The 22,363-nt window shown below is 40.9% G+C and overlaps 1 protein-coding gene across 1 annotated transcript; it reads right to left on the bottom strand.

The window, feature by feature from the left end:
- Positions 1 to 41: 41 nt before the first annotated feature.
- On the bottom strand, positions 42 to 22,305 carry PLK4 (polo like kinase 4). The gene is made up of 16 exons (XM_028744449.2): positions 22,074 to 22,305; positions 17,391 to 17,486; positions 16,188 to 16,283; positions 15,995 to 16,109; positions 13,334 to 14,366; positions 11,436 to 11,536; positions 9,082 to 9,425; positions 7,733 to 7,837; positions 7,026 to 7,128; positions 4,183 to 4,332; positions 3,579 to 3,709; positions 3,130 to 3,218; positions 2,838 to 2,988; positions 2,438 to 2,578; positions 1,777 to 1,883; positions 42 to 637 (listed from the first exon to the last, which is right to left on the bottom strand). The coding sequence occupies exons 1-16, from the start codon at positions 22,101 to 22,103 to the stop codon at positions 538 to 540; spliced, it is 2,892 nt and encodes a 963-aa protein (XP_028600282.2). The 5' UTR covers positions 22,104 to 22,305; the 3' UTR covers positions 42 to 537.
- Positions 22,306 to 22,363: the final 58 nt, after the last annotated feature.

Below are 22,363 nucleotides of genomic sequence, written 5' to 3'. Positions count from 1 at the left end.
AGAACATACCTCAGCATTTGTGTTGAATAAAGCAAGGGGTCTGAACAGTTACCACTGCATTTATTTTTTAAAGGTTCTTTGCAGGGTTATATCATTAGAAAAACAGTTAGAAAAATATAAAAATTATAAAACAATACACTTTACATATCAGCTGAAAGTAACATAAAATACAAAGTATTTACAGGCACAAATACTGTAACTGCAGAGATGTGCTTTGATGCCAGAGTTATAAGAACAGTAGAGAATAACACACAAACACACATACAGAGTTCAGACTCCCTTCATGGAAAGTAAGAAGCACCAGTGGTCACAGCAGTTTCTATAATCCATTATATAAAAATGCAAGTAATTTGGCCTTGATTGGTCATACTTTAAAAAGCTTTACAAGTGCTTAGCTAAGCAGAACACAGCAACTCTTATGGTCATATGCTTTAACCAGTCAGGAAGGTCCAAGTTCATTGAAGAAGCTCTGCTTCATGCCACCACAGTAGGTAATTTCATCACCACCAAGTTATTAGCCTTCATGTTCCAAGTTTGTCAGTGCGGACCAGCTGGATTGGTAAACATGACCAGAATGGAAGATAAACAATGCAACTTCTCTTTGATGTACTCTGGCAATTTTTCATTCTCTCCATACCTAGGAAACAGTAAAATATTTAGATGAATAGATTTAATAGCACATATATAAAATATACCCAGTACTGATTTCAGCAAGTTAACATTTTGGTCCAGTGCCAGTATACAGTTGCTCCTTTTAAAGCCATGCTTAAGAAGCTAGAAGGCTTTGTTAATTCCAAATTCACTCCATCAGTATATAAACCAGATATTCCAACCTGAGGGGCTGTTATTCTAGCAAAACTTATCATGTCACCAGATCCAAACCTAATGGCTTAATGCAGTTCTTCTTTAATATGCAAATTTCAAAGCAAATGAAGTTCATTGTCCTCATATTGCTTCCTGGAAGATGGTGACTTTTGACAGCCCAGAAGCGTAGCTCTGCAATGTTGCCCGGCAGTACTAGACCCCACTACATATTGAGCGTTGGGCTGAAGCTGTAAGTACAGCCATTCAATTTTACCTATTGCTCATAACCCCATATTGCAGATTGAGCTGAAAAAGCAGTGCAGTTCAGGCTGGAGGGCTATGCTGAGAAAAAGTAGCTGTTAACAGTAGATTACATAGGAGGGTTACTGTAATACTGCAAGTCAGAAGTGAGGTTGAAGTGGACCCCCACCCAATATCTCAGATTGCAAACAAAGGTCAATCTACTTAAATTGCCCCCCTTGGACTTCTTCCCAGGCTAAATCAGAACAATCGGTGCAGGCAACAGCCTTGTGTTCAGTTGACAGGCATGTAGACTGGTTGAAAAAGTATTTTCAGTGCTGTACAAAGATTTTAAAAAAGACTATAGGTACCCACTATAAGCCTGTGGGTAGAGTCTAAAAGACAATATAAGAAGGGAAAACGGGTAGAGGGACAGGAAAATTAGCAGATAAACATTTGTACAGTTAGGATATTCTACTTTTACTACATATAGTGCATCTAGTTTTCTCTTTTGTATATATCTTTGTTACTCCCACCAATTAACTTAGGCTAGAGTGAGAGTTACCAATACACAGTAGTACAACATCTATAGCAGCAGCACATGCTATTATGTATGACATACAAAGAATGGTACTTCAAGGTCATACAACTTGTTACAGTACCAATACAAAATGTTGGAAAAGTAACTGAAATAATCAGGAATGTGCTATCAGTATCAAAACCGACACTCACCTCACTGTGTCACCAGCTGGAGATGTATATGTGATGGAGGAAACGCCAGCTTGAGCTACCAACTGGGATCCATCATTAAACTGAACCCATACTGCTCCACTAGTCAGCTAATAGGGGAAAATATTGTAGAATTAGTTTGCACTGAAATACGACAATGAACTCTTTCCCAGCGTTTTATCTTTCTAGTCAAGAAGCTTTATTTAGCTTGGATTGACACAGCACAGCCATGCTAAGTTGCACCTGAAGGTTCACTTCCTTCAGAAGAAAGACTTGTTCTTCCAGAGGTAGAATTTGGATACAATCCACTGTGTTTTGTCATGCAAGATAGACAATCCCAATTTTGCCCATTTTGTGCAACCTAGTTAGTATTTTGTGTAACATTCTTATGCAGGTTCTGACAATTTGTACAAGGAGAACGCATTCCAGTTTAAAGTGCAGAAAGTAACTAGGTACAAAGCTTTGCATTCTTCCATTAACTACTTCCTGATCTGCAACAGATTTTGAGGCAAATAAGTAAAATAAATAAATAAATAAATAAAACTCAATAGGGAACAGAGCTGATTCCATGCATCATCAATTATACTATCAGTTCCTTTTCAGTAGAAGTATAACAACTGCTGCATTACAGCTCATCTTCCTTGGCTGTTGATTACCAGCTCACCTGAGAAGCCCAGCCAACATTCTTTACAAAGACAGACTTTAACAGTTGAGCTGAATTTACAGCACACTCATTTGGGTGACTTAGGGTGCTCCTTGATTCAGTTGTTGCTGATGTACATGCAGATCCTTCATATGCCGATATCTGGAATATAATTATGAAAATAACAGTTGTGAGCCATAAAGCCATGATATACCTCAGTGTTAAAATGGTCACCTTTCTTGGGTGTACCTTACCTGACTTGGGTTTCAGACCTACCTAGTTAAAATATGCAACAACCCAATACACAATTGGCTCTACTCATCTTAAACTTTTTTTTTTTACATGACAGGTTAAATTTAGCCTTCCAGCAGTGTTTCTTAGGGCTCAAATAAAAGCAAGAACTACATACTCAAGTACTTACTGGGGGATTAATGTTAGGCACTTCACTTGAAGCATCAGAGCTGGTGGCGGTATCTCTCTTCATCAAGGCTATTTCCGCCAAAGAAGGGCTTGTATCTGGCAAAGTGGGAGGGAGCACTAAAGCCTTTGGAGACTCAGGATTTCCTGGTTTCCTGGTAATGGAAGAATTATGGTCACATATTTAAACTTTCCAACTTCCACTAAGAATATCAAAAGGCACAAACTAAAAATTTCATGTGGAGAGTGAGAAGCATGTGCAACTGAAAAAAATAATAATACAAGAGGCTGCTTACCGCCCAACAATAATGGGGAAAAATGGAACACTTCCATTTCTTTCTTCAGTCAAAATTGCAGATTCCAGTGCAAGACAAATGCGATGTCCCTATATTGAAAAATAGAAAACTTGCATTAAAACATGCTAACACTTTCAAAAAGGGCAGGAATTCAATACTCGGGGACAGTGGGCAGAGGCAACGAAGAAAACATTAATGTATTGTGCTAAATTAAAAGGTACAGGGTTTTTTTTAAACCTTCCTATTGCATGACATGGAGTATGATCAATGTTAAACAGTATAAAGTTCAATCCATAACATTTCCTTGATCTCCACACCCCTCAACTTCATAGGAACCTTCAAAATCAGTCATGTATTTGGAAAAATAAAAGGAATCCAAGTCTGCTAATTTGCCATTTGGAATCACCCATGTGCATCAAACCCACTGAAACATTACAAATAATATTTACCTCATTTGCATGATCCACATATATTTGTATATCCTTTTCTAAACCAATTTTACTCTCCTCTTTTATAGTGTAGGCTTTTCCAGATTTTTCTATTACTCTAATTACGCCCGCTGTCTTGTGGATTTTTGCCCCTATAAAAAACAAAAACCTATTACCTCGGGTACACATACATTCACAATATGATCACACTCTAGTAGAAGTAAACTAGTAAACAGGAGATTGCACTTAATAACTACCTACAGTTCAAATACAATTATCACTGACTTGAGTGTGTTAACAAGAAGTGCTATCTGCTACAACTCATATAATTTTTGGATTTTCAGTTTGTTCTTAATATTTACCTTTAATCGCCAATAAAACAAAGTATTAGAAGAACGTAGTTTCCTCCTAATAATAATGCCATACGTGTTACATTTCAAATTAGGATTTTTTGAAGTATATAATTTTTACGTGGTATATGATAATAGGAAAGAGTTATTTAAAATAAAAAAATTAAACTAAACTAAATCTCTATTAGGTTTTAAAATGGCCTAACAGTTGGCTAATAATTTAATGCAATTTAATGGCTGAAGCGATATGTAGAAAACAGCTTAAGGATACATACCATCATAAAAACAAATTTCCACATCTGCAGGAGGGGAGTTTTCCATCAACATACACTTGGCATATCTTGTATAGAAGGTGACTTTGGGAGTTTTGGATCTTACCAACTGCACAAATTTGGCAGCATACTGATACTTTTTCCAGTACTTCTCTAAAATGAATATGTAATGAACAGTGATTACAATTCAAATCAACTGTCTACTTACACGCACAACACATATGGAAGGATGGGAAGGTACAGACAAGGTACAAATGTTGCTCTTCCAAGTAATGTAATTATTATTTTTTTAATTACATTTTTGGACGAGCAACATCTACACCTTATCTGTACCTATATTATTCATTTATATGATATACTCAAAGCCCATTTGAGTATTGGCCAGGTGAGTATCATTTATAGCTTTAACAAGTGATGCTACTTTGTGATTTGGTCATATAATGCATTTTTGTCAAGCAACTTTCATGAGACCACTGAGGAAGACCATGGTAAAAAATGTTTGGGTTTTTTTAGTTTGCTATTTTAACTGTTCAGTTTATTGACATTTGTGTGTGCTCTGTGATATTTCATGCGCCACATATATTTAGTCTGTCAATATTATGTTTGTTTATACTATTCATGTTTGGATATATTTTTTGGGACACAAATAGATACATATTGTTTTATAAATTTGTACTAAATTTGACTGATTGATTTCTTTGTACAGTATATGTATTACATTAGCTTGTATATATTCTTTTGATCCCATTTTTTAATTACTCCTTTAGTTTCTTGGGATTTACTTCCTTTGAATAATTATACACGTTTTTACTGCTGCAAGGATGCAACAGGATGTTCTTTAATTTTTAATACAGTCATACATTGGGTTGAAGTTGCTTCAGATTGAGCGCTTTTGGGTTGCGCTCTGCGACAACCCAGAAGTAACGGTCAAAATGACGTCACGCGCATGCGCGGAAGCGGCGAATCGCAACCCGCGCAGACGCATGTTGTGTTTACTTCAGGATGCAAACAGGGCTCCGGAACGGATCCCGTTCGTATCCAGAGGTACCACTGTAGTCAAACATAAATATATCAGACTTCGGGCGCCGCCACCATGTCGAATAGTGGATGCCAGCCGTGCAGTTAATAATCTGGGAGTAATTATCCTTGCAAGCCCACCCACCCCCCAGCCCAGGTCGAGGGGGAGGAGAGCTTTCACTCGCGGATCATCCAATAACTGCCTCTCATTCTGATGGAATGCAGGGGCAGGGACGTAGAGTGCACAGCACTGCACGTATTGGAAACTCCCCAATGTGGCTGCCATGAGCGGAGGTACTTCTGTTTCTCTTAAGATGAATCTAAATTCTGACTTAAGAAACAGACAGTGTTCTGGATGAAGGAGAAAGAGAACTTGCTAAATGAATCAGCCACTGAGTGCCAAGGTTTTGATCTGGAGAGGACTCTCGTAAATGGAATGCTACGTAAGTGAAGGGGAGCCTTTGTTCTCTTTTTACATTATATTTATGTGCTATGATTCGGCAAGCCTTCACTGAATGGATTACAACAATATATGGAATGCAAGAGGGATTCAACAAAAACTTATAAGTTTCTTTACGGAGTACTTGAAAGAATAGACTGTGAAATACTGTGAGGACTTGTGACACTGCCTACTAAAGAGGGCTCTAATTCTGATTTATTATGGTTTTGACAAGACACCAGCTCGTTAGAAGGCTGGAAAGGATCAAAGGCGCCAAATGCTGGAAGTAAGCCAGGAGTCACAGCCAGACGCTGGCGAGCTTTCAGTTTTGGAGAGGCAAAATAGAGAAGTGGTGGTGTACTAAGAAACGAGTTCTCGAAGGAGGGGCAATGTTGAAGAGAATTGATTGATTACAACGTGAAGGAAAAGAAGACGGTAGACAAACAGAAAACTACAGGATATAAATTCTCTCTGCAAGTGGATTTATTAAATATGAACGAAAGTCATCACACCAGTGGCTGCTAAAACAAAGGATTAAGTTCAGAATTGTGGTATTTGGACTAATTAAGAGAATTGGAGCAGGACCAAGGAATAACACCAACTCCTGATAGCTAGAACACAGCAAGTCATCCAAAAACATTGAATTTAGAGCTGATTAATTGGCTTTTTTTAATTGTATTATGATTTGGTATTGTATTAATGTGGCCTCCATTGGATTGTTATTAATGAAAAATTAATTAAAATTATTTAAAAACAAACAAACATAAATCTATCAACCACTGCAAGTTAGGGCAATAAGCTTACATGGCACACGAAGTATAAGAATTTCAGTAATTTTAATATTTTAATTCAAATCACTACATGGAAGTTTAATGCATCTGTAATACCTATGATATTCTGATAGTGAAGGGAAACATAATTACTAGAACAGCATCCATATATAGGGTTGGATCCACACTGCAATAGGATCCTGATCCATTTGAGGAAGGGGGGATTCTTTGCTCACCTATCTTTCCTTCTGCAGCTCCTAGCACTACTTCCCATACTATTTTGCAAGGTCCCCCAAACCCTGGAGCAGCTTTTCAGGGAACACAGGCAAAACAAAGAACTGCTGAAAATAGCTTTTCCCCTTTGCACGGGCCGAAGTGTTTGGATCCAACCTATAATTACTGGCGAATATCCAAAGAATTACAAAGGGAGCTTTCCTTGTTCATTTATTTGTTTGAACAACAAACCTCTCACATGCTGCTTTTGAATTTCTTCTCATTTTCAGAAATAGTTATCTACGTTGCATGGGAGGCTAAGAAATATAAGCTCGCACACCCACCCACACCAGGTTGTTTGGCTCCTTGCCACTGTTTCTGAATGGGCCCATAGAAATGCACCTTACCTGGCAAGTTGCCAAAACTATATATATTTGAGTCCTCAGGAGGTGGTGGGGGTCTGTTATTCAGAGGGATGCCTTTTCCTTCATTTGGGTGGTAAACTGTGACCTAAATACACAGAAAAAACACAATCTCATAGCCAAAGAGTTATTTGTTTAATGCTTCTTTCTGGAAAATGAACAAGTTGTTAATGCACTACAGGATACTGAAAATTTGAATCTGGCATGTGTCATGTCTCAAGTCTTCATTTCCTCAAAAAAAAAAAAACCACACCAAAAAACAGTTTCCTATCTAAGCAAGATTATCTGCAGCTTTTACAGGTACAGATATTTTAGTTAGATCAGTGCTTCTAAAGACAGAATTAGTAAAAACAAATGTCTTTCACTCTTTCATGGAATTGTGCCAGCAATTTTACCAGAAAATAAGTAATCATAGCAAAAATTAAGTCAGTTGTTTAAACTACACTGAACGCTTCAGATTTCACACAAGCTTGAAGTATAGGCATTTAGCATAAAGGAGGGCTCAGTGTTAATATGTACATACAAAGTTCTGGGGGGGGGGGGAATCTACTTGATTTCCAGAAGCAAAAAAATCAGTGAAACAAGCTTATATTCCTGTATGATGAGGCATATTACACCGTAGTAATATTGGCATAAACACATCATTTCAATACTGCCAATGAAGTTAGAAGAAATAAAAAATTAATACTCACTGCACTTCCATCACAAGAAATCCTCAGAACTTCTTTTACAAACTCTTGTGAATTATATTCTTTTAGAAATTCCATGTATACTTCTCCTGCATCTAGAATACTCACCTAGAATGTAAATTGAAAACAGAACACAGCCTAAATAACTTTCGAAGCAATCCAATGTAAATGCCCCCTCCTTTCCCCACCATTTACATCAAAATGAACTAAAATACTGCAGTGAAGTAAAGAACTTGTTTTTGTGCTCCTTGTTGAGTGCTTTAAAGCCTGAACAGAGGAGGTACTATTTGTAGTGTGACTGAAAAACTATTAGGCTGCTGAGGATTTGTGAGGCAGCCAATCGGGGTGTTCCAACCTCACTGGATTTACAAATACTAGGAGAGAGGTGGGAGGATCAAAAGGAAAACAATACCATGAAAACAAAAGCAAAAGAGGGAAGCACAATAGAATGAGATATGATACATACTGGAAAGGAAACCTAGTACAGTAAAAAAATTGACTAGAAGTCTTTTAAGTCCAATAACTGAACTGAAATCTGACAGTGTACATTTATGTTGATGACAAAAATACTGGAAGTAGGTAAGATATTATTTTATGACTGTGCTAAGAGATTTTTATTAAAAACCTGCATACTTTGCAACAGAATAAGGACCAACAGATTATATTACCCTTACTTCCCTTCTCATTATCAGGGACCAAACGTTCAAAGGCACCTGAGCAAAGCTTCTTCCAATCAGGCGTTACTCAAGGTGGGAACTGGAGAGGTCACTAAAGCCCATGTTGCACTAATTCACAACTACAGCCTCACTGCAAATGCCGAAGTAGCAGTCATCAGCATTCTTGCCATGACGGTTGCTTCCTGACTGGATCACACCAAAGCCATCCTATGAACGACCCAGTCCTCTCCATTCAATTTAGCTGTACTGCTGTAAGAGCCAATTCCTGGCAAGCAAAGCAGAGCCAGCCGTTTCTCATCTGATCACTAGAAAACCAGCTTCAATAAGATATCCCACAAGGCACTGGGGTCAGTGTTCCCATGGCCCTTTGTGGGGTATCTCATGGAAGCTGGTTTTCTAACGATCAGATCAGAATCGGATGACTGCCTTGCAAGGCAGCAACTGGAATGGGCTCTGATCTAATGCAGAGGGGTGGTCTATTAATAGAGGTGTGCATCTTCGAAAATGAAGAAATGTTACGGTTCTGGTCACCTGATTATCAAGAGAAGATTAACACCAGTCAAGTTAATTGGTTCATACTGTGATAGTTGGTAGGTATTTAAAAATGTGGAAGAGCTCCATTTTTATAAAATTGTCACTGTAATTCATTATTTTGAAATATAGTACAATACATACCACTGCATTTTTTGTTTTTTGCCTAATTGGCTTTAGTCTATGAGCATTCAGAGGTGATACAACACTTTGCAGTGCAGGTTTCGGATGTCCATATTGTCGCTCTTTGCCCCCATTTCTTCTGCTTTCAGACGCTAGAGGGAGACCAAATGCAGGTGCTGGCAGAGCCTTCTCAGCAGTGTATTTCCTTGTGTCCAGTGGCCCTACAGCTGGTGCTGTTGGTTGTGCAGATTCAGGGGGTCTTCTGCATTTTAAGCCATTCCATGCATTTTTCAGTGTTTCTTGAGGCACACCAAGATGGAATCGAAAATCTCCACTACTGTCATATAAAGGTTCCTGCATCTGAGCTGAAGCAGCAAAGGGATATTTTAATGATTTAGAAAATGCATTACAGGATTCTTCCTAATTTTTACAGGAGAAAAATGTTATGTCTCTAACTATAAATGAGGCTAGGAAAGCATCACGTCATTTTTGTCTACTAACAAATTGACAATGTTTACACCCTGGGAAAGTTACTGTTGTATGTATGAGAAGCTAAGTATTGTAGCACATAACCAACGTTTCTGAATTGTTTGTAACCGATGTTAATAGCAACAACTTCCTTTACTATTTACTAGAAAACTGGTTTAAGCTTGCTTAAATTTAACTCTACTGAAAGAAATTAAACATCATGTTATGGGTTCTTCCCATGCAAACAGATGGACTGGGAGTGGTTAAATAAAGCATTTGGGATGGTATCAAAAAGCAGCACCACGTCTGTCCTGGTAAAGTGCATGAAATATCATATGCACCTTCTGTCTAAGCAATTAAAAGCAAAAATTAAGAAGAAAATTGCTTGAGGATTCAAATAATCCCAACTGTGTGTCCTATGGTGACAATTCCCCAAGGCATTCCTGGTAATTCAAAACAAAAGAAAATTTCTGAGAAGATTTAAGTAATCCTTGGCTAAATTACAGCTACATTCAGTGTTCTTTCACTAAATGAAGTAATTTGATGCAGGAGAACAAAAGCTCCTCCTTCCCTTATGGCCCTGTTCTTCTTTCTACCCTCCCTTCTGCAGCAATGTTTATATAATAAGCAGTTGCTGTTTTCATCCCTGATCTCTCTACACAGATAATTTATTATCAGTTATTAGCGCTAGACAGATGTTCTCCACCTACACACAGGATCAAGATCGTGCCAGTTCACAGAGCCCAATACATGCAGATCTTCACAATTGTTATCGTTCCAGTTTGAGGGGTAAGAATTCTATACTGAGCCTAAGCATAGGTATCCATGTTCCCATCTTAACATAACTTTCAATGTGTGGATATCCGGTAGACCCAGAAAATGCAGTGTCATGATCCATCCCTAAATGTGCAAATATAGATAATGTTTGCATTTTGCCTTCTTAGTAAGGACAGATAACTTTAGACAGCTTACCAAAATAAACTACTGGAATATGTGTTTCTTAAATAAATATTCCTTCACAACATGGTTAGGAGCTGCTTCTGTTGTTAGTCAAGTTAAGAGCTAACCTTAGTTGTAGCAATTGGAGGTGACAAGAGGGGAAAGGGTTCTTTGACAGCATAACCCAAACCATGATTTATGACTTGTTGGACACAATTAACCCTGTACACTAAGATATCTATCTTTCATAGAATTGCTACATAGGTTACAGCTGAGGTCCATCTGCACAATTTTTCATCTATGCACGTAAAGGTGGAACACCTGAATTCAAACATATGCCAAACAGTGCACTTGTCTGGAAACTTGGATTGTATCTTTATGAAAACATGATGGCAAACATGGGCTTGACATTACATAATATACAGTGGGGCTCAGGAAAAAGTGGTATGACTTGGGAGTTCTGCAGCATTATCCATCACCACAACATGTTCCTTCAAGCGGTATTTATGTATGAAGAGGGACTGAGAAAAGTACGGGGGGAATCCAAGGCAACTCCCATAATTATTAAATGTAGACAGTGCTTAATGACCAAGCTGGGCTTAAAATACTCAAAGATTCCTTCAAAGAACATGCCCCAAATAAAACACACACGCATTATGGCTACTCAGATACTGCTGGACCACATCTCCCAGCATCCTGATCATTGGCCATGCAGCCTGGGGCTGATGGGAGTTGGGAGTCCAACATCTGGAGGGCACCAGCCCTTCCACAAGCCACAACACATTTCATTATCTAAAGTTCATCTTCACATGGAATCACTTCTAAGTTAATCTCTCAGTTAAAAACATTATCCTTGGATGGACACACAGTGTACCTATATAAGCTCTACTGATAGGAATGATATCTTTTGAGAATTCAATGTGTCCAACACACAGGCAATAAAACACTCTCATTAAATAAATCCATACCATTTAGTTGCATATTTCCAAGCCACTGCTGCATTGTTTCAGCTTGGGACTTCGGTTCTAATAAACCAACGCTGGGCTTCATTGGACAGAGATAATTTGAACTAAAGACAAAGAATTATTCATAAGTACACTTCATAAATATGGACACAAATAACTTATTGATCATGAAAATAGATTAAGTTCTATTTGTGGAACATATTGTATCACTAAAGTTAAAGGGACCCCTGACCGTTAGGTCCAGTCGTAACCAACTCTGGGGTTGCGGCGCTCATCTCGCTTTGCTAGCTGAGGGAGCTGGTGTACAGGTCATGTGGCCAGCATGCCTAAGCCGCTTCTAGCAAACTAGAGCAGCGCACGGAAACACCGTTTAGCTTCCCGCCGGAGCGGTACCTATTTATCTACTTGCACTTTGACATGCTTTCGAACTGCTAGGTTGGCAGGAGCAGGGACCAAGCAACGAGAGCTTACCCCGTCACAGGGATTCGAACCGCCAACCTTTTGATCGGCAAGCCCTAGGCTCTGTGGTTTAGACCAAAGCGCCACCCGCGTCCCATATTGTATCACTACATGATATAAGTAACAGGTTTGTTTCCACTACATAGTCCTAATATTTTAAACTACTACAGTGGTGCCCCGCAAGACGAATGCCTCGCAAGACGGAAAACCCGCTAGACGAAAGGGTTTTCCGTTTTTGAGTTGCTTCGCAAGACGAATTTCCCTATGGGCTTGCTTCGCAAGACGAAGCGTCTTGCTAGTCTTGCGATTTTTTCCCCCGCTTCCCCCCCTTTTTCTAAGCCGCTAATAGCCTTTTAGCAGCTAAGCCTTTAATAGCCGCTAAGCCGCTAATAGCGCTAATCCGCTAATAGGGTTGCTTCGCAAGATGAAAAAACCGCTAGACAAAGAGAATCGCGGAACGGATTCTTTTCGTCTTACGAGGCACCACTGTATAGGCAAACACTTTGTACTGAGACAACTTGCAATTTTTCAGTATCAGTTTCTTATACTCAAATGACAATATGTAAAATTAGAGATTATTTTTAATTTCTTAGTTTAAAGGAGTTTCATAGTATTAAGTTAATAGCTGAGAATCAATGGAGGCCAGTTCTAAGCTATAATGATCACGGCTATATGCAAAATGAGCCCCATTGTATTTTAGAACTTAGCTTAGAACTTTTCCCAGTCCATTTGTCACTTACGAGATAGGAGCGATAAATAACTCATTGGCTTGACTACAGTAGACACTGAGTCCTTTGGATGCACAAGTAGCCTATCAGGAACAGGACTATATATGAAAGCTACACTTTATTTTTTAAAGCCATGAGTCGAACCCCTCCCCCTTATGCAGTCCACTTATCTGCACAGCTAAATGCATATTTCCTTTGGTCACATAGGCTCTGGTTCTGACTTTCTGTTGCCACCAGCACCCTTGCGCCTTTTACATAGATGACTGGGAAATAATTACGTATGCAAGCATTAGATATCACTCCCGACCCCTCATGCACGGAGTATTTACAAGGAGATCAATGCTTGTTTTTGTTTTCAGTTCACCACAGTTTAGTGTTATGTACAAATCCAGAATTGTGTTTAATCTTAGTTATGGTGTACTAAAATGAAACAAGCTAAGTTTGTAAGCCAGAGTTTAAAGTTGGTTCATTTCCATGGTTAATCAGTTTGTGACTAACTAATCAGAGATATGCCAGACTGCAGGCAAAAACTGAATGTTTCTGATGTCCTCACAGATGTGCTAGAAGAAAGGAAAGCGTGCAGCTGATGAGACCAAGACTCATTCATGTAATATCACAGTTTGGTACTTCATCCAGACAAGGTCATTATATTATAGGGGAACCAATTTTACATGATGCACTAAAAAAACAGAGATATATAAGAACAATTCTTACTGAGCTTGATCTTTCACAGGTGGAGACAGTTTATTTTCCATTGAGCCAGAGCTGGTCGGAAATTTTTCTTTAAATACAGTAGGAATATCACCATGGCTAGTTGCAGGTGAAAAATCCTTCCTGTTTCCTATTAGTCCTCCTCTGGACTTTGAGAGGATTTCCAGGGAATGGCATCTCTCCACATTATTTAGTACTCCTTGACCCTGACTATGGGATGAGCCGGATCTTTCAGAGGAGTGTGCTCTCCTGAGGTAGCGCGAATGCGGTCTTTCTTCAATCAGCTGCATTGCTCTTCCCCTACCAGTATTTCCCATTTCTTTTACTGGGAGTCCCCAGTTGTTATGGGAACTACTTCCATAGCCAGATGAGACTTCACTGGCATTCTTATTTTTAGGAAGAATGGTCATTTTGTTGGGAAGTGGCTGACCCCCTAGAAGTCTTTTCTTCTCCTTTAAGCAGCCACTTGTACTGACACTGGGAGAGGCAGAAGCAGCAGTAGAAATGGTGGCATTTCCACTGTCCATTGAATCCTCTACAGTTCCTGAATCTTTGCTTCTTGCTGAGTTACACTTGGACATAAAAGGATGATCCAATACAGACGAAAGGCTTAAACGATCTGCTGGATTTTTGCGAAGCAACTGGTGAATAAGGTCTTGAGCCTCTTCTGACAAAAACACTGGCATTTCATAATCTGCCAGCACCACTTTGTTCAAGGTGTTCTTTACCGTATCAGTATCAAAAGGTGGTCTTCCGGCCAGAAGAGTAAAGAGCATGCAGCCCAAGGACCAGACATCAGACTCAAGCCCATGCGCACTTCTTGTGGCTATTTCTGGAGAAATGTAATTAGGAGTCCCACACATTGTGTAATGCTTTTCATGAGGCATTGTCAGTTGGGTTGCAAGTCCAAAGTCAGCAATCTTGATGTTCATATTGTTGGTGAGTAAAAGATTAGAGAGTGTAAGGTCCCGGTGTAATATTCCATGGGAATGAAGATATAACATCCCTGTAATAATCTGGTGCATGAAGTTCCGAACTGTATGAAATAAAAAAAGGAAGAGGGGTGTTAAGAAACATTTTTGCTATTTTGTCTTTAAACATGCTCACCACCTACTTCTTGTAACTAATAGATTCAATGATTATTGCAGCTCAGAAATTCATACTTAAGCAACTAATGAAACTTACAAATGAATCTACAGTGAGGGGGGAAAGTATTTGAGCCCCTGCTAAATTTGCCTGTTTGCCCTCTGACGAAGAAATGACCAGTCCATAATTTTAATGGTAGGTTTATTGTAGCTGTGAGAGACAGAATAATAACAGGAAAACCCACAGAAACCCAGAAGACAAAAGTCAGAGATTGATGTGCATTATAATGAGTGAAATAAGCATTTGATCCCCTATCAACCAGCCAGATGTCAGGTTACCTGGTATCTTCACTGTATGTAACGAGCTAAGATTAGAAGCACAAAAGACACCTGTCAACAGAAGCAATCAATCCAGCAGATTCCAAAGTAGCCACCATGACCAAGACCAAAGAGCTATCCAAGGATGTCAGGGACAAGAATGTAGACCTGCACAAGGCTGGACTGGGCTACAAGACTATGGCCAAGCAGCTTGGTGAGAAGGTAACAACAGTTGGTGCAATAATTCGCAAATGGAAGAAACACAAAATAACTGTCGGAACCTCCCTCGGTCTGGGGGTCCATGCAAGATCTCATCTCGTGGAGTTGCAAGGATCATGAGAACGGTGATGAAGCAGCCCAGAACTACACGGGGGGGACTTGTCAATGATCTCAGGGAAGCTGGGACCATAGTCACCATGAAAACAGTTGGTAACACACTACGCCACGAAGGACTGAGATCTTGTAGAGCCCGCAAGATCCCCTTGCTCAAGATAGCACATGTACAGGCCCTTCTGCAGTTTGCCCATGGGACATCTGAATGACACAGAGGAGAACTGAGTGAAAGTGTTGTGGTCAGATGAGACCAAAATTGAGCTCTTTGGCATCAATTCAACTTGCCGTGTTTGGAGGAGGAGGAATGCTGCCTACGACCCCAAGAACACCATCCCCACCGTCAAACATGGAGGGGGACATATTATGCTTTGGGGGTGTTTTTCTGCTAAAGGGACAAGACACCTTCACCCCATCAAAGGGATGATGGACGGGACCATGTACCGTCAAATCTTGGGTGAGCACCTCCTTCCCTCAGCCAGGGCATTGAAAATGGGTTGCGGATGGGTATTCCAGCATGACAATGACCCAAAACACACGGCAAACCATTTGAGAAGTGCTCAAACACACCCCTAATTTTAGTATAATAAAATTGCATTTGCCAGTCTCTGCCCAAGGAGATGCCACACACAAACATATATATATCACCCGAGCCTCTGAGGGCAGAGGAACTACCAAGAGTGCCCCCTCTGCTGATCTCAGCACCCAAAAGGGTATGTAAGAATCATATTACACCCCTTTAAAATTGATAAATAACTGCACAACAAACTCTACAAGATTGGGTGACTTTCAAAAGCAAGGTCTTACAGACCACTATGTCTAAAGAAAAATAATCTCATTGGCTATGTCCAAGCCCTGGGTGGATTCCAACCTATTTACTTGATGGAAAGGCTGCTTCAAGGTGCAACAATAAGCAATATTTCAGCCTTACCTTCTTCTTCAGAGAAACGGGTCTTTCTGTTCTTTAAATATCTGCTCATTTCTCCATTGTGACACATCTCTAGTATCAGGTACACATAGTTGCTATCTTCAAAGTAGTTATACAACTAGAAAAATGAAAACTAGTTTTAATATACATCAAAGTTTAGTTACCAGCATGTCAAGTTCTTAGTGTAAATTCTTACCTCAAGTATAGAGGGATGTTTTAGTTGACAGTGTATCTTCACTTCATTTTGAACTCTTTGCACCATTCCAGCTTTGTGCATAGCCTTTTTGTCAATCTGAAAAGATTTTCTTTTTAAAATTAAGATCATACACACATAAAAGTAATGTTTTAAAAAATAATAATTCAGGAATAGATTTAAGCTAAATGAGGGTTGGAAAGAGTTTATTGTTACATTTTATACTAATACCATTATTTCAGGTAGGTCCAGCTTGCTTTAGTCTCATGTTTAGATAACAATTCTTTAGAAATCTGCTTGACACCAGCCTAGAAAGTAAGCCCAGCTAAATAAAATGGGACTTGCTTCCAAATAACCATAGGAATGGGGTTTAAATGTTGTATTATATCCCTACAGATATATATTGAACTTTCTCAACAAATACTGACTAATGGCCAAACTACTACACAGTATTTTAAAAGCATGGTTTACTCTTCAGTTTTGTTTTGTTTTTAATCAGAGGTGGATAACCTGCAACACTTCAGATATTGAACTGTAATTCCCATCATTGCTGACTGTTGGCCATGCTGACTGGGACTGATGGGAGTTGGAGTCCATAACATCTGGAGGGTCACAAATTCAGAATCAGGATTGGGACCATAGTGCAGGTGGATATGTAAAAAGCAAACAAAATTCTTAGCACTTGTGCTGTGATCTTAATTAAAAATGCTGTTCTCTTGCTGCCGTTGATACCATTTTTTAAAAATCTCCCCTTATACTATGGTCCCAATCCTAATATCCCCCTCTGCTCCTATTTAATATTTTCACAAAAACAAAACATAAGACTCAACACATAGTGTGCAAAAGACACCTCTAATTTCACGTTATAATATGCCTTGACCCTGAAAGCTATTCTATACTAAAAACAATCATCTGTGCTGAGGAGTTTGACAGATGAAGCACTTCAGATGTTAAGTGCTTAAAAGACTGGACTGGTTTATGTGTTTGCACAGTCAAGTACAGGGCAAGCGCTATATGGAGAAAACCTTTGCAGCCTGGGATTCAAATTGAGAGGTGAACAACAGAAATCAGGAACTAACAAGTTGTGGGAACATAAGGAGTAAGTTAGAAAGTAAAATATTGCATTTATTAGCTTACCCAGCAGCTTGGTATCCTATATTCTGGCTAAATTCAGTTACTTTGGTATCTGATCCAACGGCAACTTACCATTTTGATGGCAACTTCTAGGCCTGTTTTCAGGGATACTGCTCTGTAGACTCCTGCAAAGGAGCCCTTCCCCAGAAGGTTCCCCACCTTGAAATCCTGAAAAAGAAAAAGCAATGGTCACTGCTCTTACTGCCTCCTCACCTTCCATCTGCACAAGTACATATCAGCTACTGAGATAGTGTGGGATGTCAAACATCTAATTGTTTTAATATGCTACCTGTAAAAAATGCCCCCTGAAATGTTTGCAGAGGAGATGTGATGAAATTTCCCCTTGCCTTGTAATTTAAATAGCTGATATAGTCACCTTGATTCAAATTAATCCCTGTTCTGAAACAAAAAAAACTTTAAAGAGAAAACTGTGAGGCTAGCTTGAAGTGTGGGAGGAAAGTACTGCTTCCACTTCCCAGTGCAGTGGGGGTTAGTATGAGAATGCAACTAAAAGGAAAGAGGTTAAGGCTGCTTCTCCCTCCCACCTCCAAAGTTGTTTTTAAAAATGCATCCTGTTCATACCTTTCACATACCAACTCTCCCCTCATCTACCCTTATCCATGTTTTGCTCCCATCACTCCGCAGTTCCATATTTTACAGACTACTAGAAAGCCTGCTCCAAAATCCCTCTGGACTAGGGTCATGAATGTAGTATAAGAGGTAGGGCAAAAGGAAGCAAATACAGAGATGTGTCCACACCATACAAGTTCAGTCTGGCAGTTTCTGACTTTTACACGAAAGCTCTTCCACGTGTTTCACCTTTGCCCAGCTGAAACCTGGTTCCCTTGGGCAATCTTTCGTACTTCTCCCCCTCCCCTCAAAAACCATCCTGTCCCCTTTCAGGATGCAGGTAGGAAAAGCACTTCAGTGCCCTGAGGGCGAGTTAAAGGGCGCCCTGGCCGCGCTCTCGCCCCGACGGCGCATGCTCAGGCAGAGGCGCTCCAGACCGGCCGGCGGCAGGAGGCGGTGGCTTTACCTGAATGGAGCTCTCCCAAGGCGAGCACTGGGACATGCCGGCTGCGGAGGCTGCGCCGGCGCTGGGCACCGGAGAGAGCAGGAGACTGAGCAGCCACTGCGGCATCGCGCTGCCAGGAACTCGCAGCCACTGAGGAGCTCGCGGCGCCGCGGCTCGCGGGCGGCTCTCGCCTTGCCGCCCTTTCTCCCGCTCCCGGGGGAGACGCGGCTTCCATCCCCCGTTGCCAAGGAAACGGCCCGGGGGAGAGACGCCAGAGCGGAGGCGCCCCCCCCCCCGCCCGCGCATCCCGCGCGCCGCCCTGCTGTTGCCGCCGCCGAAAACGGCGATGCTTAGCCCCCCGCCGCCCCCTCTTCGCGCGAGAGGGACCCCCGAGCGGTCCGGGGCTTGCAAGGACAGGGCTGCACCGTTAAACTGCTTGCAAACTCCTTGGCAAAAGAAAGGTGTCCTGCAGAGGCTTCGCCCCACTTTTAAGAAATACCAGCGAGCTGGGTTTCTCCTTTCTTCAACGCAAGGCGCTTGGGGTTAGAAACTTTGCCCCCGTGACAAAAACCGATTTTGCGTTTTAAGAGCGATGGATGTTTTCTATAGGGCTGGACTTCCGTACCTATGTAGCCTTGCGGGTAGTGGAAGGCCAAGAGCTAGTGTCAAAAAACTAACGTCTTAATGTTCAAAGGATTTAGATATCTGCATATGTCACAAAAATTGTGGCATTTTCAAAACTGCCTGGGGAGTTTAGAAGTTGGCATCTACCTCCCCAATACCTTTCTAGGGGCAATGATTATATCAGGAGGTACATGAATTAAAGCTAACTGTTATATTGCCAGCCTTTAGGGGACCAGCAGAATATTTGGAATTTTGAGTGTTTGGTGGGCACCACCCCTTCCAACTGATTTGCCTTTTCCACTCCATCAACATAAAAAGAAAAGTGTGCACCCACATACATTTATTTTCCAAGGGCTCTAGATCAATGTTGGTTCCAGTAGAATCAAAATAGATCCTCTTTCGTTTGCATGATTTAGCAACCCCCAGACTACCGTGATGAGGATGACTGATAATATATTTTACCGTAATTAGTTTGCATATCACCTTATGAAGTTACCTAATGATTTGGAAATGATGGGTGGTTTGGAGTTGAAGTAGGAGTGGGGAAACAGAGAGCATGTGCTGGGACTTCTGGAGGTTGTATTCCCCCTCTCCCCCCACTGCCAATGTTTTCATAACTGATGAATATCAAAAAATATCATATTGGCCTGAATATAAGACCCACCCACAAATAAGCCGCACCTTTAAAATTCAAGGCTCTACCGCCCTGGCGGCTCGGGGGAGGCTTGGGAGCAGTGGGCAGGCTGCGCATCGTTGCCCCGCACTCCCGGGCTGCTTCCAGGGGGAGGGGGGAGCTGCGTCGCTTTGCCTGTGGCGTAAGGTTACAAATATAAGCCACACTTTAACTTTTCACTGTCAGAATTTGGAAAAAAAGTGTGGCTTATACTCAGGCCAAAATGGTATATAAATATTTATTCCTGAAGTACTGTAAAACAGGTCAACTTTTCTCAACACTTATTTCCTGTCATCATCATCAGAATAAACAAACTCTACAGGCATGTTTACAGTTGCTTTTTTTTGTAGTCCGTCTGTGAGAGTCTCAAATGCTCCCTATTCTCTTCCAAAAAAATTGATCACTAAAACTCAAAGTGACAGCAAACACAAGCATATATTCTTGCATTCTAAACCTATTCCCTAACTCAATGAAGTGTTTTTAGTACTCTTATCCTTCAACTTAGGAACATAAGAAGAGCCTGCTGGATTAGGCCAATGGCCCATCTAGTCCAACATTCTGTTCTCACAGTGGTCAACCAAACACCTGTGGGTCGCCAATATGCAGAACCCAAGCACAAGAGGACACTCCCCTCCTGAGGTTTCCAGCAACTAGTATTCATAAGCATACAGCCTCCAACTGTAGAAGTCAACCATTAATAATCATGAATAGCATGATTATTAATGTGTCCAACTGTGCAGTACAAAAAAGGAAAATCCAATATCTGTTTTGTTAGGTTAAGTCTTGCCTGAAATATTAAGCATATTTTAAATGTGTATCAAAAATAAAAGTATAACCTACTGTTGAAACAATCATTTCAGTATAAATCATAATACTTGCCAGGCCACAGTTTACCATTACACATTTCAGAGAACACTTTAAAGATTAATTCATGTTAACTGCTTACAGCTTGATCCTTCTATGCTCACTTGAAAGTAAGCCCCATTGAGTTCAGTAGGTTTGACTTTCTAATAAGTGTGCACAGGGTTGCAAGCATGCAGGCTTATCCTACACATATTTAAAATCCCTCTGAATTTAGTGTTGCAGCTGTAATCTCTTGAAGGCCAAGGTGGATACTTTTTTTTCACATGATTAAGGGGGGAAATCTATCACACACTTCCTCCAAAGCATACTTATGGGAGTACCCTAATTATGCCTGGCTAATAGAGGAAATTTGGGGGAAGATGCTACAAACCCAGTTTGGCAACCAGCCAGACCTTGAATGTAGGTCTCAGCCTTCCTGAGAAAAATGTTATAACAGATGCAAGTTTTCAACACTTGTAGCACTTGTAGACCTTTTATTTGAGCTCTGTGAGCTAAAACGTAACACTGCAGAATTTGGTAATGTTTCAAATTATTCATGCTGGTTTGTCAAAGCACATTGGTTCACTTATTTATTATAGTAAAAAAATTACTAGATACAAATGAGAATTTCTCAGGGGTAGATGCAATCTCCTTCTAGAATTACAGGCTGCACAGATGATCATTACAAAGGCTACAATTAAAACCACATAACCATTTGCTTGGTCACCTGTGACTAAGAAATACCATCTTCAGGCAACTCTGTGTTCAGAGGGAACAACATACAAGGTAGAAGCATGGTGACAGGTATGCAGTACTAAGAATAATGTTGTGAGAGTGCTAATATGGACCAAAATTCATCCTTTATAAACCTTGTTAACTAGTCCAAAATAGCTACCACACCTTAGTTCTACAGAATCTATACAAACACGGATTAGAATCCTCACATCAACCACAGACACACATCCTCGGTTAATGGCAAACGTTCGAGTTGTGTAGAGTTCAGCCCTATGAACAACTTGTTCTTTTTAAGTCCTACACTAAAGGACATTAAATTTAAAGATGTTAAAGTGCAGAGCTGCCTGTCTATTCTGGCAGGGCTTCTGCACCTTGGAAAACTGAGATGGGTACAAATTCTACAGATGGAGACTTCCCATTTTTAACGCCACCGTGATTATTGTGATCCGCTTTGAGCTCAGCATTTTTCGCTGGAAAAGCGGGAGACAAATATCAAAACAAATCAAAGGCATTGTAAAAAAAAAGCATAGGTTGGTTTTCTGCCTGCCACGCAGCTCTTAATGACACTAAAGCGGAGGCAGCATTGAAGCAGGGGACGTGCAACCTGATGCCATCCAAGGAAAAAGGAGGAAAGAGAAGCGACCTCATCCTGAACCAGCGAAGTGGGAGGGATCGAGTGTTTTAAGTCGCTGGTAAGGCGAAACCCCGCCCAGCATCACGCCGCGCCAGTCAGCAAGCTGGACGGGAACACCTGTAACAACACCAAGCCCTGCTTCCCCCTCCACTGAGATATGGTTGGGCCCAGACTCCCCCTCCCCCGAGAATGGCTCGGTCTCCACCCACCCCGTAATGGCCGTTTCCGCACCTCAATCTTGTCGCCGATGCAGGTCGCCATGGCGGCGGCGGCGCTCGCTCTTCCCCGCGTCACTCTCTTCCTTTCCTATAAGCTACCACATGGCCGGGTAATGCGCGTCTCTTTCGCCACCGTTGCCGCTCCGCAGGCCTCTCCTTCCCCGCTACGGGGGTCGGGGAGAAACCCCTTCCTTGAGGGGCTCCATTTTGAAAATCCCGCCCGTTACCAAAGCCGCCTTTGCGTCACTTGCGCATGACGCCATCGCGCCGTCCCCTCCGCCTATCCTCTGGCTCCTTGGGAGC

The sequence above is a fragment of the Podarcis muralis genome, chromosome 9 (genome assembly GCF_964188315.1).
Source record: "Podarcis muralis chromosome 9, rPodMur119.hap1.1, whole genome shotgun sequence".
Lineage (NCBI taxonomy): Eukaryota > Metazoa > Chordata > Lepidosauria > Squamata > Lacertidae > Podarcis > Podarcis muralis.
The sequence above is the reverse complement of the archived record's forward strand: the minus strand, read 5'-3'. Positions and strand labels throughout refer to the sequence as shown.

Bases quoted from the DNA above. Each gene is read 5' to 3' on its own strand.
- PLK4 (XM_028744449.2), bottom strand. From the start codon at position 22,103: ATGGCGACCTGCATCGGCGACAAGATTGAG. The intron at 17,487-22,073 runs GTGCGGAAACGG...TTTCTTTTTCAG, and splicing joins GCATCGGCGACAAGATTGAG to GATTTCAAGGTGGGGAACCT. The intron at 11,537-13,333 runs GTAAGAATTGTT...CTTTGTCTTTAG, and splicing joins CCTGTGAAAGATCAAGCTCA to TTCAAATTATCTCTGTCCAA.